At 47.1% G+C, this 15,000-nt stretch overlaps 3 protein-coding genes across 4 annotated transcripts in view; 1 reads left to right on the plus strand and 2 right to left on the minus strand.

Annotated features, from left to right (window-relative positions):
• The window catches only part of iqsec3b (IQ motif and Sec7 domain ArfGEF 3b), a gene marked incomplete at both ends in the record, with an annotated part of 25,937 nt that extends 25,695 nt beyond the window's left edge, over nucleotides 1-242 (minus strand). The window contains one exon of the mRNA XM_084452405.1: nucleotides 1-242. This exon is cut by the window's left edge and continues 240 nt beyond it. Within this exon, the coding sequence (XP_084308531.1) occupies nucleotides 1-242 (242 nt within the window).
• A 763-nt stretch (nucleotides 243-1,005) lies between these two features.
• Nucleotides 1,006-8,576, plus strand: wash1 (WAS protein family homolog 1). Of its 2 annotated transcripts, none has more exons than XM_084453014.1 (11): nucleotides 1,006-1,123; nucleotides 1,633-1,773; nucleotides 1,982-2,093; nucleotides 2,211-2,357; nucleotides 4,501-4,637; nucleotides 4,796-4,931; nucleotides 5,618-5,822; nucleotides 5,969-6,145; nucleotides 6,254-6,415; nucleotides 7,689-7,760; nucleotides 7,850-8,576. In XM_084453014.1, the coding sequence occupies exons 1-11, from the start codon at nucleotides 1,116-1,118 to the stop codon at nucleotides 7,993-7,995; spliced, it is 1,443 nt and encodes a 480-aa protein (XP_084309140.1). In that variant the 5' UTR covers nucleotides 1,006-1,115; the 3' UTR covers nucleotides 7,996-8,576. The 2 variants fall into 2 exon arrangements, with proteins under 2 accessions (XP_084309140.1, XP_084309141.1); XM_084453015.1 differs by having other exon boundaries at nucleotides 4,504-4,637.
• Nucleotides 8,577-8,679: 103 nt separating this feature from the next.
• ddx11 (DEAD/H (Asp-Glu-Ala-Asp/His) box helicase 11) overlaps nucleotides 8,680-15,000 on the minus strand; it is a gene marked incomplete at its 5' end in the record, with an annotated part of 9,920 nt that continues 3,599 nt past the window's right edge. The window contains 16 exons of the mRNA XM_084453093.1: nucleotides 8,680-8,785; nucleotides 9,012-9,166; nucleotides 10,291-10,366; nucleotides 10,479-10,563; nucleotides 11,013-11,113; nucleotides 11,444-11,512; nucleotides 11,733-11,882; nucleotides 11,995-12,098; nucleotides 12,958-13,030; nucleotides 13,147-13,259; nucleotides 13,392-13,526; nucleotides 13,656-13,800; nucleotides 14,365-14,403; nucleotides 14,544-14,611; nucleotides 14,724-14,765; nucleotides 14,862-14,941. Of these exons, the coding sequence (XP_084309219.1) occupies nucleotides 8,750-8,785; nucleotides 9,012-9,166; nucleotides 10,291-10,366; nucleotides 10,479-10,563; nucleotides 11,013-11,113; nucleotides 11,444-11,512; nucleotides 11,733-11,882; nucleotides 11,995-12,098; nucleotides 12,958-13,030; nucleotides 13,147-13,259; nucleotides 13,392-13,526; nucleotides 13,656-13,800; nucleotides 14,365-14,403; nucleotides 14,544-14,611; nucleotides 14,724-14,765; nucleotides 14,862-14,941 (1,471 nt within the window). The 3' untranslated portion in view covers nucleotides 8,680-8,749. The remainder of the gene's footprint in view (nucleotides 8,786-9,011; nucleotides 9,167-10,290; nucleotides 10,367-10,478; nucleotides 10,564-11,012; nucleotides 11,114-11,443; nucleotides 11,513-11,732; nucleotides 11,883-11,994; nucleotides 12,099-12,957; nucleotides 13,031-13,146; nucleotides 13,260-13,391; nucleotides 13,527-13,655; nucleotides 13,801-14,364; nucleotides 14,404-14,543; nucleotides 14,612-14,723; nucleotides 14,766-14,861; nucleotides 14,942-15,000) is intronic.

The raw sequence follows: 15,000 nt of genomic DNA on the forward strand, positions 1-15,000 counted from the left end.
GCGTGCTGGTGATGGTGGTAATAGCTGGGGTCGGGCGGGTGATGATGATGATGGTGCAGCTGTCCTCGGGCATCGCGCAGGTGTCTGTTCTCACCGAGCAGGTCGTCCACTCGGCGGTCCAGCTCGTCGATGCGCGTGCGCTGGGTCTGGATCAGGCTCTGCTGGTTCTGCACGATCGTAGTGAGCTCGCGCAGGTACAGAATTGCCTGCACCGGGTTTTCAAGCAGGCTCGAGACCGCCATGCCCGAGAGAGTGAGAAAGAGAGACGGTAGAAGCAGGAAAGAGATGCGCGGAGATGATCGGGTAGGGGAGAGAGTGCAGATTCCGTCGTAACGTAGTAGCAGATGGGAAGAATCCTGTATCCTCCTCTGTCTCCAGCCACCGGGACGGTTCTGTTCTGTGCGAGGCACACCGACAGACCGGGTTCTTTTTCCTCCCCAGCTGAGTTGCGCTCCTATTAATGATCAGAGGGATGTGACCAGATGTGAAAGGAGAGAGGAGGTGGTAGGCGGGCAACGGCGAGTGCGTCATTACGCACAAGTAGGCAATATGCCTCTCTCTCTCTCTCTCTCTCTCTCTCTCACACACACACACACACACACACACACACACACACACACACACACACACACACAGATAAGAGAGATAAGGCATAGCCTTTTCTCCCAAGGTCGTGTAGGCCAGGGCGTTCTTTGTAGTAGACTAATTTAAGTGATTTACAGTTTTCTGAATTAATGTTGCATATCTCGCATGTTCTCAAAACAAATAGCCTATTCAACACGTTCTCAATCGGCCTCTAGGACTGGGCATATGTTGCCAAAAGTCACCATCGGTCATGAAACAAGGATAGTGTATCACAACATACATATTTTAACGATCTTCTCCCTCCCTTCTGAAAATGTCCCACTGGCTACGGGTTGAGTAGTACTTTTGGTGTAATGTCCCTTTAAATCCCTTGGTTAAATCTGGATTTGTCACGTGGTGGGGTCATGCGGAAGCCAATAATTTGACAGCAGCTAGCTAGCACCATATCTATGGCTAGCACTAGCTAGTCAGCAGCAATGGCCAGCTACTAGATTTTAATTCGCTACTTAGCTTGACACTACAGACTGTTAATGGTCAGGTAAGACGTCCATCTTTCTGGCTTGCTAGATAGCTACTTTATTTGACTCTTTGGCATTGCTAAGCTTTGAAATGACTCGTTAGCTAGCGCTAGCTAACGTAACTGTTATTAGCTCCGGGGTCCAGGGAAGGAGGGTGTTGGAAGGAAGTAGGTGAGGGTGAGAGATAAGGAGAGATAAGGAGAGATAAGGAGAGATGAGGAGAGATGAGGAGAGATGAGGAGAGAAAGGTGTTTAAGGAAAAATCCATATTTGCTAACGTTACACATGGAAGCTAACGTTACACTTTCTAGCTTACGTAACCAGCTAGCAAAACGTCACTCGTCTAGATTTAGCTAACGTTAGCTACAAAGTAACATTACGCCATCACGTGACAGTCATCTGAGGGTAAGGAGATATGAATGAGAGAATAAGACACTCTGTATACAGTAGCTAGCTAATAGTTATACCTAGATCATCTCCTTTGCCCTAATTTCATACGCCAAGTGTTGCATCACTGATCACTTTGTAGGATGACCCATAAACATTGCCTGGAGGGCCAGGTGTACTCGGTGACTCTCATCCAGCCAGACCTGAGGAGAGAAGAGGCAGTCCACCAGATCACAGACGCCCTGCTCTACCTAGAGACCATATCGACTGACATATTCAACAGGTAGGCTCTACATACACCGGTCATGGAAGGTAGAGATCTAGCACTGTAGAGACTGTTGTCTGTTAATGCTTCTAGCAAGATTTCAAGATTGTACACACAAGATTCTGACACAAAGCACAGTCTTAGACACCGCCTCTCCCTGCCGTGTGCTTGTGTGTGTGTTCGTGTGTGTTCGTGCATTTGTGTGTGTGTGTGTGTGTGTGTGTAGGGTGTCTGAGAGTGTGGAGAGGAATCGTCGTCAGCTCCAGACCGTCACAGACCGGATCAGACTGGCTCAGGCTCGCGTGGACAAGATCAAGGGCAGCAAAAAGGCCACCAAGGTACTTGTAATACCCACGCGCTGGCCACAGTCACAGTTAAGGATGGTTTTGTGAGTGTGTTTGTGTTTGTGTGTGTGCGTGCACATCACTCCTAATGTGGAAGCACTGTGTGTGCAGGTGTTCTCCAGTGCTAAGTACCCCGCTCCTGAGCGCCTGCAGGACTACTCCTCTATCTTCAGCGGGGCCACAGACCCGTCCTCTCAGGCACGGCCGCGCTACAGGATACAGAACAAACTACGGCCCCTGGATGACAAGGCCCTGCAGGTGAGACACACACACACACATGCACAAAAGTAATACTTAGTCGCACAGAAACGGACGTTTGAGATCATCTAACTTCCGTAGTTTGACGTATTTCCGACGCAAACAAGCTATGAGGGTGGGACATATGTTTAGAGGAATTTGATTGGAACATTGACAAGTGGACGGGTTTTAAGAACTTTAGACAGATTCGATAGAAGGATAGCGTTGATTGACGGGTGGATGTCGTGAGATTATTGGCCTAAAATCTAAGGTACCTGTTGTCATTGCACGTGACCTACCGTTTTCCAGGAAGTAAGAAATTATATACTTTGATATAAGATTACAACAAAAGTAGAATTTTGTAATTTTTTTTGGCATACATCGTTGGTTGAATAGGTGAACACTATGACCAATTATGTGAACCAAAATGGGACAGAATGCTTTTTTCATTTCAGTGCGACTTTAAGCCTGTTAAAACCAATGATGAGAGAGTCTCACTAGGGTGCACTAGGGTGAAACGTGGAAGCTAGAAGAGTGTGTTTTAAGCCTCTCGCTGGGTTCAGATACCCCACGTGTGTATGTGTGATAGTTTATTTGCCTTGGTTAGGGCTCATGGAATTTTGAGTTGCAATCAATTATAATTATGTAAATAACAGTGATCACTCTAATAACCACCACACATCTAAGGGAGACGATAGAGACGTCTGACAGACTGAAAACAGTACATTGGGCCTCATTCACCAATATCTTCCTTCTTTTTAAATATGACCTTAGGAAGGTCCTAAGAAATTTTTACGTCTGATTCATGACGTGTTCTTACATTGCAGAATTTGTTCTCACGTGTTCTTATCGAAAGGTGCATGTCAGTTGTCCCTAATTAGCATAGGTAATGCTCTGCCAATCCCATAAAAGGGCATGAGGCTGCAGGGCTGTGCATCGTGCTCATGTAACCGAGTTGAACTGTTGTTAAACTCACTCCACAGTATGGATACCGCCCCACCCGCGCATTCAAATCGCTAGCTTTTCAGTGGCGTAGCTGGTGTTTTGTCATGTGCGTTGGCGTTAAGTCAGAGGACCCGAGATGGAAGCCAGCGTGGGCAAGCGAGGAAGGAAGCTCTACTGATGAGAGACACAGTGAAACCTTTTCATTTGAAAATCTCAAAGTGCTACAGGTTTAAAAGCATAACACAACAACAAAACAGAAAAAAAAACGCAACACAATTTGAACAGTCAAAGGCCTTTTTAAAGAGGTAGGTTTTCAGGCCTGCTTTAAAAGAGTCCAGGCTTGGTGCTGCGCTCAGCTAGCAACGTGCTCCTCCGCCACCTGTAATCACATCAAGGCACACAGTGGAAATAAGTCCTTGACTTGGGTGGAAAATAATATACAGAAATGTGTTAATTACAACCGTAGTAACGGCTGTCAATTTTTGGTCAAGATTGTCACCCATAATCTTCATTGTCACAATTATATAGTTGTGGTGCCAGTTTCCTGAAGGCCTTTATCTAGGGGTGTGAATTTTCTGTTTGCATGCATGTGTAGCCAGGCTCACTCTGCATTGTGTTTTTTTAATGAGCAAACTGAACAACATACTTCATCAATTTTGATTGCACCACTCTCCATCCTTGTGGAGTACTTTCACAGAAATACGTGGGTTAGTTCAGTGCAGGGCTCTTTCCAACTAGCCTACCTACATCAACATGCTTATCGGAAAAGAGAGAGAGAGAACTAGTACAATGGAGACAAGCTGCGACAACACACACAAACAGCCTGCCCAAATACAGTCCATAGAAATGTCAAACGTACATTTACAAAGTTTCTGCAGTCGCCAAATTCAATTCAATTTCAACTGAGTACACATTCAGAAACATACATATGGCTTATGGCTGTTACACATGTTTGAACATCCTCTCCCTTGTCTCTGAAAATGCACAGGGAGAGGATTTTTAGATTGAGAGGAGTATTTTCTGCTCTGGGTGCTCCGATGTAATATATTATTTAGGAAATCCTGCTGCAGTTTTTCCCACCACCCACCCACTGACTAGAGTTAAGTGAAAAACTGAAGGCATATGGTGTTCATGTGTAGTGTTCTGTCACTCCCAAATGTAAATCACTCGTCTCCCTTGCTATCTCTCTCTCTCTCTCTCTCCCCCCTACCCCTCCCAGGAGAAGTTGCTGTATTTCCCGGTGTGTGTTAGCAGTAAGAAGCGGTCTGAGGATGAGACGGAGGAGGGCCTTGGCAGTCTGCCGCGTAACATTTCCTCAGTCAGCTCGCTGCTGCTCTTCAACACCACAGAGAACCTGTTAGTCTCTCTCTCTCACACACACACACACACACACACACACACACACACAGACGACACCTACCTGGTGTGTTGTAAGCAAAACCTGAAGTACTTATATTGGAGGTGTGTGTGTGTGCGTGTGTTTCTGTGTCTGTGTCTTTCTTTTATGTGCCCAGCTACAAGAAGTATGTGTTACTGGACCCTCTGGCGTGGGCGTTGACTAAAACACACACCACCCTGGAGACGGAGAAAGAGGAGAAACCGTTCGACGCTCCGCTGTCCATCACCAAGAGAGAACAACTAGAGAGACAGGTACCACTCACACACCTACTCCATCAGAAAAACCTCACTCCTCTTTCTGACACGCCTTCCTCTCTCAAAACGTGTACCGTGAAACGTTTGGCCTGCTTCCGAACCACCTTGATTTTAATTACATATAGAGATGCTTCTCCTTCATTCACCTTTGGTGACCTTTGGTGAATGGAGCCTTGGTCAAGAGGGGTTGATGATCACCATCAGACGGTGTCCATCGTTCAGCGGGTGTTTCGGCCCCGAACCGCGACACCCTCCCGTTGGCGGGTCGGCAGTGGTGACCACTGCCCATCTTCTCCTCCTGTCCTCCCATCTTAGCTCCTCTCTCCTGCTCCATAACCGTCAAGAGGCCCTCTCTGCTGCCCCCCCCTATCCTGTGAGCTTCTGTCTTTCTCTCTCTCCCTGTTATTCCAATGGCTGTGAACGTTCTCCATACTGACTGGGCGAGGAATCCTCTACAGCCCACCTCCATCTGGGAACAGCCGAGCCTGCCATCCCCCCCCCCCCCACACAGTCATGCAAGAGGCCCCGGTATTTGGTGCTCTTCCTTTCGAAGGCCTGGTCGCACCCCTCCTCCCATTGTCACGAGCCTACGGAGATGCCTAGCATTGATGGTACTCTGTCTGCCCCCCTCCTCCTCTTCCTCCTCCCCCTCCTCCTCTTCCTCCTCCTCCCCGGACCGCCAGACGGCAGAGAGTTACTTCTACGTGCCGGACCTTGGCCAGGTGCCGGAGATAGACGTGCCGTCGTACCTGCCGGACCTGCCCGGCATCGCGGACGACCTGTCCTACAGCGCCGACCTGGGCCCCGGGTTCGCCCCGTCCGGACCCACGCACAACATCCCCGAACTCCCCGCCTTCACTGGAGACGCCGAGGAGAACAGTAAACCCGGTATGACACACACACACACACACACACACACACACACACACACACGAGGTGGCGCCTCGGAAAAAAATCTGGATTATTTTTGACTGATAAAATGTTCTATTGGTCGAAGGTTGTTATTTATATTTTTGTTGTTGTGTGTGTTTAAGATTCTCATTTCCAAGCTGCAGCTCCTCCCCCTCCCCCGCCACCTCCCCCCCCTCCCCCTCCCCCACCTGAGCCCACCTTCTCCCCCACCACTCCTCCTGGAGCTCCGCCTCCTCCTCCACCCCCGCCTCCACCCCCCTCTGACAGCCCTGCAGCCACCACTCGGAGACAGAGCAAAGGTACAGTACATACATAGACTTAGCACACACACACACACACACCCCTGATGAACTTTGAGACAGAGGTCATCATATAGTGCTCTGACCCCTGGCCTTTTGTGACCCCAGGCCCGAAGGCGACCGGAGCTCCCAGCGGAGTGGACCAGCCGCCAGACGGACGGGCCAGTCTGCTGGAATCCATACGCAACGCCGGCGGAATCGGCATTGCCCAGCTACGCAATGTCAAAGAACGCAAGATGGAGAAGAAGAAACAGAAGGAGCAGGAGCAAGGTGAGGGAGAGAAAGGGCAAGAAGACACCATTATATTTGAACAGACAAGTTACGTTTTAATGAGAAATGTATTTGATAATTCCAGCAGCATGCCGCACACTCTGGCCTTTCACTTAAGCCTAGATTATACTTTATAACACGGTTCATGGCTTACGGATCATGGTCCATGGCTTATAGCTCTGGGCATTTATATTCAATAAATGGGCTCCAGCGTCCTGTGTCCATGGGTGTGTAGAAGCTGCACTGATGTGCAGGCGAGACACATACTGGTTTGTTTACCTCAGTTTTCACCCAAGAAGAAGCTCTAGATATCCTCATTAACGTTATCAGGTTCCCTATAAGCATTGGGTTTCAATCCGAAACCGAAATATTGGAAAGTGAAATAGGTGCTTCTACCTTTGACACCAAATCCTCCGCCATCGTCGTTCACTCTCCTCTCTCTGAGGAAAAAACTCTCTGGTTTTTCCTTCAACGTTTGCAGACCATTTAAAACTTTTTTCAGTTAGCTTTGTGTTCGCCCCAAACATTTGCAAACATTAAAAAAACAGTCTGAAAAGGTAGTTTGGTGAATAAAAAAAAAGGTAAAAAGGAAACATTAATTGTATGATTGAATGAATACTGGAGCCCTTTCACTTGCATATAACATTAAGGTTGCAGATGTACTAATGCTAGAGGAAGAAGAAGTGATCCTCCAGAGCAGAACAGACGAACAGGGGGAGTTTAACCTCGTCCACCATGAGAGAAATTGATCTGGAGCAATATTTTAAATATTTCCGAATGTCCACTGAGTCAACCAATCAGTCAGCCAGTCAACCAATCAAAGCTGTGAGATATGACACAGTGTGAGCCACTAGATATTTCAGGAGACTTGTGCCTCACAGCCTGTGAGATGTTTCAAATTATGTCAATTAGCCAAAAAATGTCTTACAGGGGTTGTCTCACAAAGTCTAAATTAGCACATTCTAATTTGTGTGTGTGTTGGTGGGAGTTATCACGGTCCAATTGAGCCGCTTCTGGCTTTGTGACCTTCATTAATCAAAGATGCCACCTTCATTAAAATGCGGATTTCATTTAAATGCTGCATCATTCCTCTCAGACTACACTCTTATGTGACCTTCGCTGGGAGAATAAGTCCTCTGTTTCACTGAGTCCCACCCCCACATCATTCTGGGACTGGCTGGGAAACTCTGAAGTGTAATATTGGGTTCTAATCCTTTATTTGCCCTCTCTCTCTCTCTCTTCCTCTCCGGCCCCTGCTCTTCCCCTCTCCCAGTAGTAGGGGCGGCAGCCAGTGGGGGGGACTTCATGTCGGATCTGTTCAATAAGCTGGCCATGCGCAGGAAAGGTGAGCCTCTATGTTGCGCCAGCCCTCCCTGCCGTGCTGACAGAGCTGTTAGGGGAGTGTGGAAGTCACCTTGTGTCCTTGTCCTGCAGGCATCTCTGGGAAGGGGCCGGCAGGCGGGGACTCGGCCGACGCACCGGCCAGTTCTGGCAGCGCATTCGCTAGGATGTCGGACGTGATCCCGCCCCTTCCCGCCCCCCAGCCAGCTGCAGACGAGGAGGACGACTGGGAGGCGTGATTGTGGGGACCAGCCAATCAGAACGAATGGAACTCTTGAGCACCATTTTGAGGTTGTTCTCTAGAGGAGAAACCCCTGCTTGTCCAGGGGGGTCAGTCTGAAACAGACACGCTGCAGTTTTGTAGAGATTCTTTTTCTGGAGATGATGCTTCTGCCCTGTCTTAGGAGTTGGAGTGACAAAGAAGGAGATGGACTTGTCCGTGTATCAGTGGATAGAGGCTGTAGCAGCATGAGACCATCCTGGTTTACTGCAATGTCTCCCCCTACTGGCCTTCTGTAGAACTCATCACTAACAAACCAAGCATCTGGAACGATGATGATTGTATATTTGCCTTGTTTTGGCAAAAAGAAATTGAATAGAATTCAAGTGAATATACATGTTTATTGTATAGTTATTAATGAAATTAACAATTAAAAGGTGGACACATCCAAACTGGAATCATCTGTGATTGTAGTTGTACATACACGTATTATATTTGACAGACAAATGTGCAAAGAACCAACTTCAAGTGTATAAAGATTAGGAAGCCAATTTAAAGATAACACACTGACGCAGCACGCGTCAAGCATAATGTCACTAATGTCCTTTCATTCAATAAATGGCTTTTTGCATTAAATACGCCCCATTTACTTTGACGCAAGACAAACTAGGAAGTGTTTTAGTCTGAACTTTGACCTTTAGAACAGCTTTTCATCTGAGCGGAGCTTAATCTAAGCGCAATCATCATTATCAATCACCAGCATCCTCCTCTTCCTAAGACTGCGGTTTCTGCTTCTTTTCTATGAAGAACTGAGTAAGACAGAGCAGAGGGAGAGAAAACGCAATCAGGCAAGGTATAATTACTTCAAATGAGTTAATTACAGAGGTAATATATTAGGTGCTTTTTGGTCACAGAGGGGAAATTGCACATCATTATAGGTAGGTTAATTAGAATTCCACATAAGAGCTAATAAAATCTACAGATCTGTATTTGTGTGTGTGTGTGTGTGTGAGAGAGAGAGAGATAGTCCCTTACCCGTCGCAGCCCAGCGAACGCGGGGCCGAAGCTGCTGTGTGTTTGTGTCTGGGCCCTGATCCAGCTGGGGAGTTTAGCGAGCGTCGCTGGTCGAGAGTAGCGACGGTCACACAGCACTATGCACGCATAGTCGCCACGGTGACGGATAGCCCTGCCTGCAGAGTGTGGTATAAAGAATAGGAGGTGGGCTGCAGAGTATGGTATATAAAGAATAGGAGGTGGGCAAACAGAGAGAACCAGGAGGGTGTTTCACAAAACTGGCTAACTGAGTAAGACTTACTTTTGCAATGAGTAAAACCTGGAAACTCTTTAAATTGGAAACATGGACTGAATAAAACCTATTTTTATTCCTTGGCTTTCAACCCAGCATGAGACTTTGCTCTTGTTTTACTTATTTACTCATTGTTTTGTTTTTTATTGACTATCTATAGACCGATTGAGAGATAGACAGGGTTACCTATAGACCGATTGAGAGATAGACAGGGTTACCTATAGACTGATTGAGAGATAGACAGGGTTACCTATAGACTGATTGAGAGATAGACAGGGTTACCTATAGACTGATTGAGAGATAGACAGGGTTACCTATAGACTGATTGAGAGATAGACAGGGTTACCTATAGACCGATTGAGAGATAGACAGGGTTACCTATAGACTGATTGAGAGATAGACAGGGTTACCTATAGACCGATTGAGAGATAGACAGGGTTACCTATAGACCGATTGAGAGATAGACAGGGTTAACTATAGACCGATTGAGAGATAGACAGGGTTAACTATAGACCGATTGAGAGATAGACAGGGTTAACTATAGACCGATTGAGAGATAGACAGGGTTACCTATAGACTGATTGAGAGATAGACAGGGTTACCTATAGACCGATTGAGAGATAGACAGGGTTACCTATAGACCGATTGAGAGATAGACAGGGTTAACTATAGACCGATTGAGAGATAGACAGGGTTACCTATAGACCGATTGAGAGATAGACAGGGTTACCTATAGACTGATTGAGAGATAGACAGGGTTACCTATAGACCGATTGAGAGAGACAGGGTTACCTATAGACTGATTGAGAGATAGACAGGGTTACCTATAGACCGATTGAGAGAGACAGGGTTACCTATAGACTGATTGAGAGAGACAGGGTTACCTATAGACCGATTGAGAGAGACAGGGTTACCTATAGACTGATTGAGAGAGACAGGGTTACCTATAGACTGATTGAGAGATAGACAGGGTTACCTATAGACTGATTGAGAGATAGACAGGGTTACCTATAGACTGATTGACAGCCCTCATGCAGAGGTTTTCTATCAGGGCCTGGCCTGGACTCTTTCCCCCTGTGTGCGGCTGAGAGAGACAGAGAGAGAGCAGAGCTGAAGGTCAGAGACAAGCTGTGAAGAGAGAGGGGGGGGGAGTCCAAGTGTGTGTGTGTATATATGTGTGTGTGTGTGTGTCTCACCAGGTTTTTGTCTAGATAGGCCATTTTTTCCTGCAACTCTGGAGACTTGATGTTTGGATACGGCATTCCCACCATCACTATGCACCTGTAAACACACACACACACACACACACACACACACACACACACACACACACACACACACACACACACACACACACACACACAGAGATAAGAGAGAGAAGGCATAGCCTTTTTCTCTCACGGTTGTGTCGTCTAGGCCAGCCGTTCTTTTCAGTACACTAATTTAAGTGATTTACAGTTTTCTGAATGAATGTTGCATAACACGCATGTTCTTAAAACATATAGCCTACTCAACACGTTCTCAATCGGCGTCCAGGCCTGGGCATGTTGCCAAAAGTCTGCATCGGTCATGAAACAAGAATAGTGTATCACAATATAAATCCCTTCTCCCTTTGAATCGATTAACGCATGAACATGAACATATACCTGTAGACTAATCGAGAGATAAAACCTACACACAGCTTACACTCACTCACTCTCTCTCTCTCTCTCTCACACACACACACACACCTGCCCAGTTCATCTGAGAAGTTGATGCCCTCGCTCATCTTTCCTCCGACCACTGAGAACAGCAACGCTCCTGAGAGACCACTTCCATCCACCACACACCTCTGAGAGAGAGAGAGAGAGAGAGAGAGGTAGAAATTGGTAGAAAGAGATACAGAGGTAGATAGAAATAGATGGAAAGAGCTAGAGGTAGAAAGAGATAGAGGCAAAAAAAGAGATGGATAGAGGTAGAGTGAAATAGAGATAGAGGTAGAGAGAAATAGAGGTAGAGAGAGATAGAGGTAGAGAGAGATAGATAGAGGTAGAGAGAAATATATATATATATATATATAGGTGAGGTAGAGATTGAAGCGTGGACAGGTTAGCCTATAGAGGGAGTGAGAATGAGTCGGCAGTCGTCCACCTCTTGGCTTGGCTCCTGTAGACGCCCTCACCTGGATGCAGCGCGAGAACTCGTTCAGCACCTGCTCCACCTGGCTCGCTTTCCTCGGCTCCTGGAAGATCTGTGGAGAGAAGCCTGAACGTTAATCCCCATCGAGAGCCCTGGACGCTCTTCTGGCGTTTCAAACCGAGTGCGTTTCCAGTGCACGGTGTTCAGTTTCGTTGTGTTTATGAAAGGATCCCCATCAGAAACACACTAGTGTACATCTGATCTTCCTGTGTCAACTCCTCGCCGAGGCCCCCTTTTACTCATCGACGCTACTTCTCCGCGCCTGCGCACACCTTCTTCTTGCTGGCGAGACGAGCGAGGACTCCGCTGCTCTCCCAGTGTCCCACAATCCTCCTGGAGTACTCGTAGGAGGGGAAGAAACACACCACGCCCCCGGGAACCACGTTGCAGAGGTTGTTGAGGACGCGGCCGGTCTCGTCCATCTAGGCGTACGCACGCGGAAAGACAAAAGACGCTTTTTTTTTTTGTAAAGGGGGCCTTGTTTCGGTCTCGTATCAGTCCGGCTAGCCATGCGGGTGCTAAGACGCGTGTTACCATGCGTGGTGTGTCTCTGTTCTGGAAGGTGAAGTCCAGCTCCTGACCAGAGGGGCCTCTGGACAGGACTACGGGCAGGATATTCTCCGGGGGGATGACATGACCTGCAGCAGAGACAGAGAGACGCCCACGCTTCCTGACACCAGACATGCATCACCCAGCAGTAGAGCAAGCCCCTGAGAAAGACAGCCTCCATGTGCTACCACTGTGTAATATCAACACACACCCTCCATGTGCTATCACTGTGTAATCTCAACACACCCTTCATGTGCTATCACTATGTAATCTCAACACACACCCTTCATGTGCTATCACTATGTGTAATCTCAACACACCCTCCATGTACTATCACTATGTGTAATCTCAACACACACCCTTCATATGCTATCACTATGTGTAATCTCATATCACTATGTGTAATCTCATATCACTATGTGTAATCTCATATCACTATGTGTAATCTCATATCACTATGTGTAATGTAATTGAATTTTATTAATCAGATGTATGTGTTGTATGGAGTAATGTCTGATCAGTATTTAGCACCACTAGATTCATGATGTGAAACCAAGCATAACCCTTCACTTAGATGACAGCTAGCCGACTTACGTCCCCAAAGCCTGGGAAGGCTGGTACCCACTTCCCCTTGTGGCTTGAGGGGGGAAATAACTCATGCTATGTCAGGCAGAACTATCTGTATATTTTGTAACCATATTGACCCTTGGCATAACAGATGGGCGGTCAGACTGACCGAGAAGCCTATATAAACTAACATGAATCTAGTCTCGGGGCTCGCTCTCTCACTCTCATCTCACTCTGAACCTTTCTCCAGAAAGTTGTACCGGTACATTGCTTTAATAAACGTACTTATTACTTTCTGATAGTTGGCATTCAATACATTTCCAAAGAACACCTTGCTTTATCGAATTTCCACCACAGTAATTACACTACACGTAATCTCACCGCACGAGAACTCAGTGATGCGATCCTCGGACACTCCAGCAGAGAACAGCAGCTCCTGTTTAAAGTCAGAAACCTACACACACACCTTCAAGAGTCACACAGAGCATCATTATAGTACACTACTGTGTGTGTGTGTGTGTGTGTGTGTGTGTGTGTGTGTGTGTGTGTGTGTGTGTGTGTTAGTCTTACAGGCTGCATGGTGCCTCCAGCGATGATGACTGCTCTACAGTCTTTTAGCACCTGAGCAAAGTGCACTGCAGGATTCAACAGGAGGAACTTAACACTGCTTGCCGAAACACAGCCTGGAGAGATAAGATAAGATAAGATAAGATAAGATAAGATAAGATAAGAGGGGCATGCCACATACACAGAAAAGAGACTGTGGGAAAGGAAACAAATATACTACATTATAGCTTGTGCGTGTGTGTGTTTACCTTCGTTGTGCACCACCACCCTGCCATCAGTGTTGGTGTTGGTGAGAGCCATGAGAAAGCCCTCGACCTGCATCAGAGGTGAGGCAGACAGCACCCTCTGCTCCTCTACTGGCCCCTGCTGGTCTGGAGGGTGTACTGCACATAGAGAGAGGTACAGTGGGGGGGGGGGGGGCTTGCTATGCATGTACTTCATATTCATCCTCACTTGTTATTCTCATGAAAATGAGAGTGTGTGTGTGTGTGTGTGTGTGTGTGTGTACTAACCTGTATCTGCATTAGACAGTGTCTGTAGGTAGCGGCTCAAGCCTTCAGTGCGACGGTTCTCTTTGTTGGAGGTGTGTGTGGCAGAGCTGTTGTGTGTGTGTGGCGTGACGCCAGTCCCTCCATACTTTTCCACGAAACCAGACAGCTACAGAGAGAGAGCACACGCATGGCAATGTACATCACTTTATACAGTACAGGAGACGGGGACAAGGTAAACACCGTTTCTCCCCACTTCAGACACAAATGCTGTACACACGCATGCATACACACACTCAAACAGACACGCACACGTTCCATGATAAGAGGTTTTTCTGTCACAAGTGCCATGAGTATTCTCTGCACAAGACTGTACATGCCTCAGTTGGTCATGCTCAAGTTTCTGGAGGAGATCAAGTGCACATCCATACGAAGCCCACTGCCCGCTGGTGTGTAAGGTCATACTGTAGTTGGAGAGAACTCTAGGCATTGGACTGAAACTATGTATAGATACAGGCCACCGACAATAAAGGTGGGCCAAACTGAATACCGTGTTGTCTGATCAAGGAACGTTGTCTGCCAACGCGTTTCTGTGACTGACGCAGAATTCCCTAGGCTGTTTGACGAAATAAATGTTGAATCTGATCCGCAATTCTGTTCTGGCAAACTACTTTCCTCTTCGGCCAATGATTCTTCAATACCAACAATAATCATCATATATCATTCCTCTTACCTTTCTACTGATCATGCTCTTCTCAAAGTATCTCTGCATCTACAGAGAGAGAATGCAATGAAGCCAAGGATGGTCAAGGTGAGGTTGAGGTTGAGGTTGTGGTCGTTATACACTACTGGGTGTGGTAAGATTGAGGTGTGGTTGTAACGTGGTTATGGTGACATCATATTCATTCCCACCTTGAACAGGTTGATGTTGTCTATCTGAGCCTTGAACAGGAAGTTGTTGAGGGTGAGCAGTTCTGTTCCTGAGAGCAGAGGGAGACATGGATGAAGCCCTGAATTGGTGTGTGTGTGTGTGTGTGTGTGTGTGTGTCGGTGTGTGTGTGTGTGTGTCTGTGTGCGCGCGTCTTGTATTACCTGTCTGAGTGGTCTGGCTCTGTGGGTTTTGCCCTACCTTTCCTGCAAACACAGCAAAGAAAAAAGATGCTTTTTTAAATGACATCACAACTCACTCAACTCCTCGTCCAACAAGATCACACAGAAATCCACACTGACCTCCCAGGACTCGAACCAGCGCTTCCAGCACAAACAGGATCTGTTTGACGTACATCAGGTTCTTGGCCTTCAGTCGACTCCTGGTGCGCATGCACGCCCACACACACGTAAGCGCCCACACACACATGCACGCGCACAC

The sequence above is a fragment of the Borostomias antarcticus genome (assembly GCF_949987555.1).
Source record: "Borostomias antarcticus genome assembly, chromosome: 18".
Lineage (NCBI taxonomy): Eukaryota > Metazoa > Chordata > Actinopteri > Stomiiformes > Stomiidae > Borostomias > Borostomias antarcticus.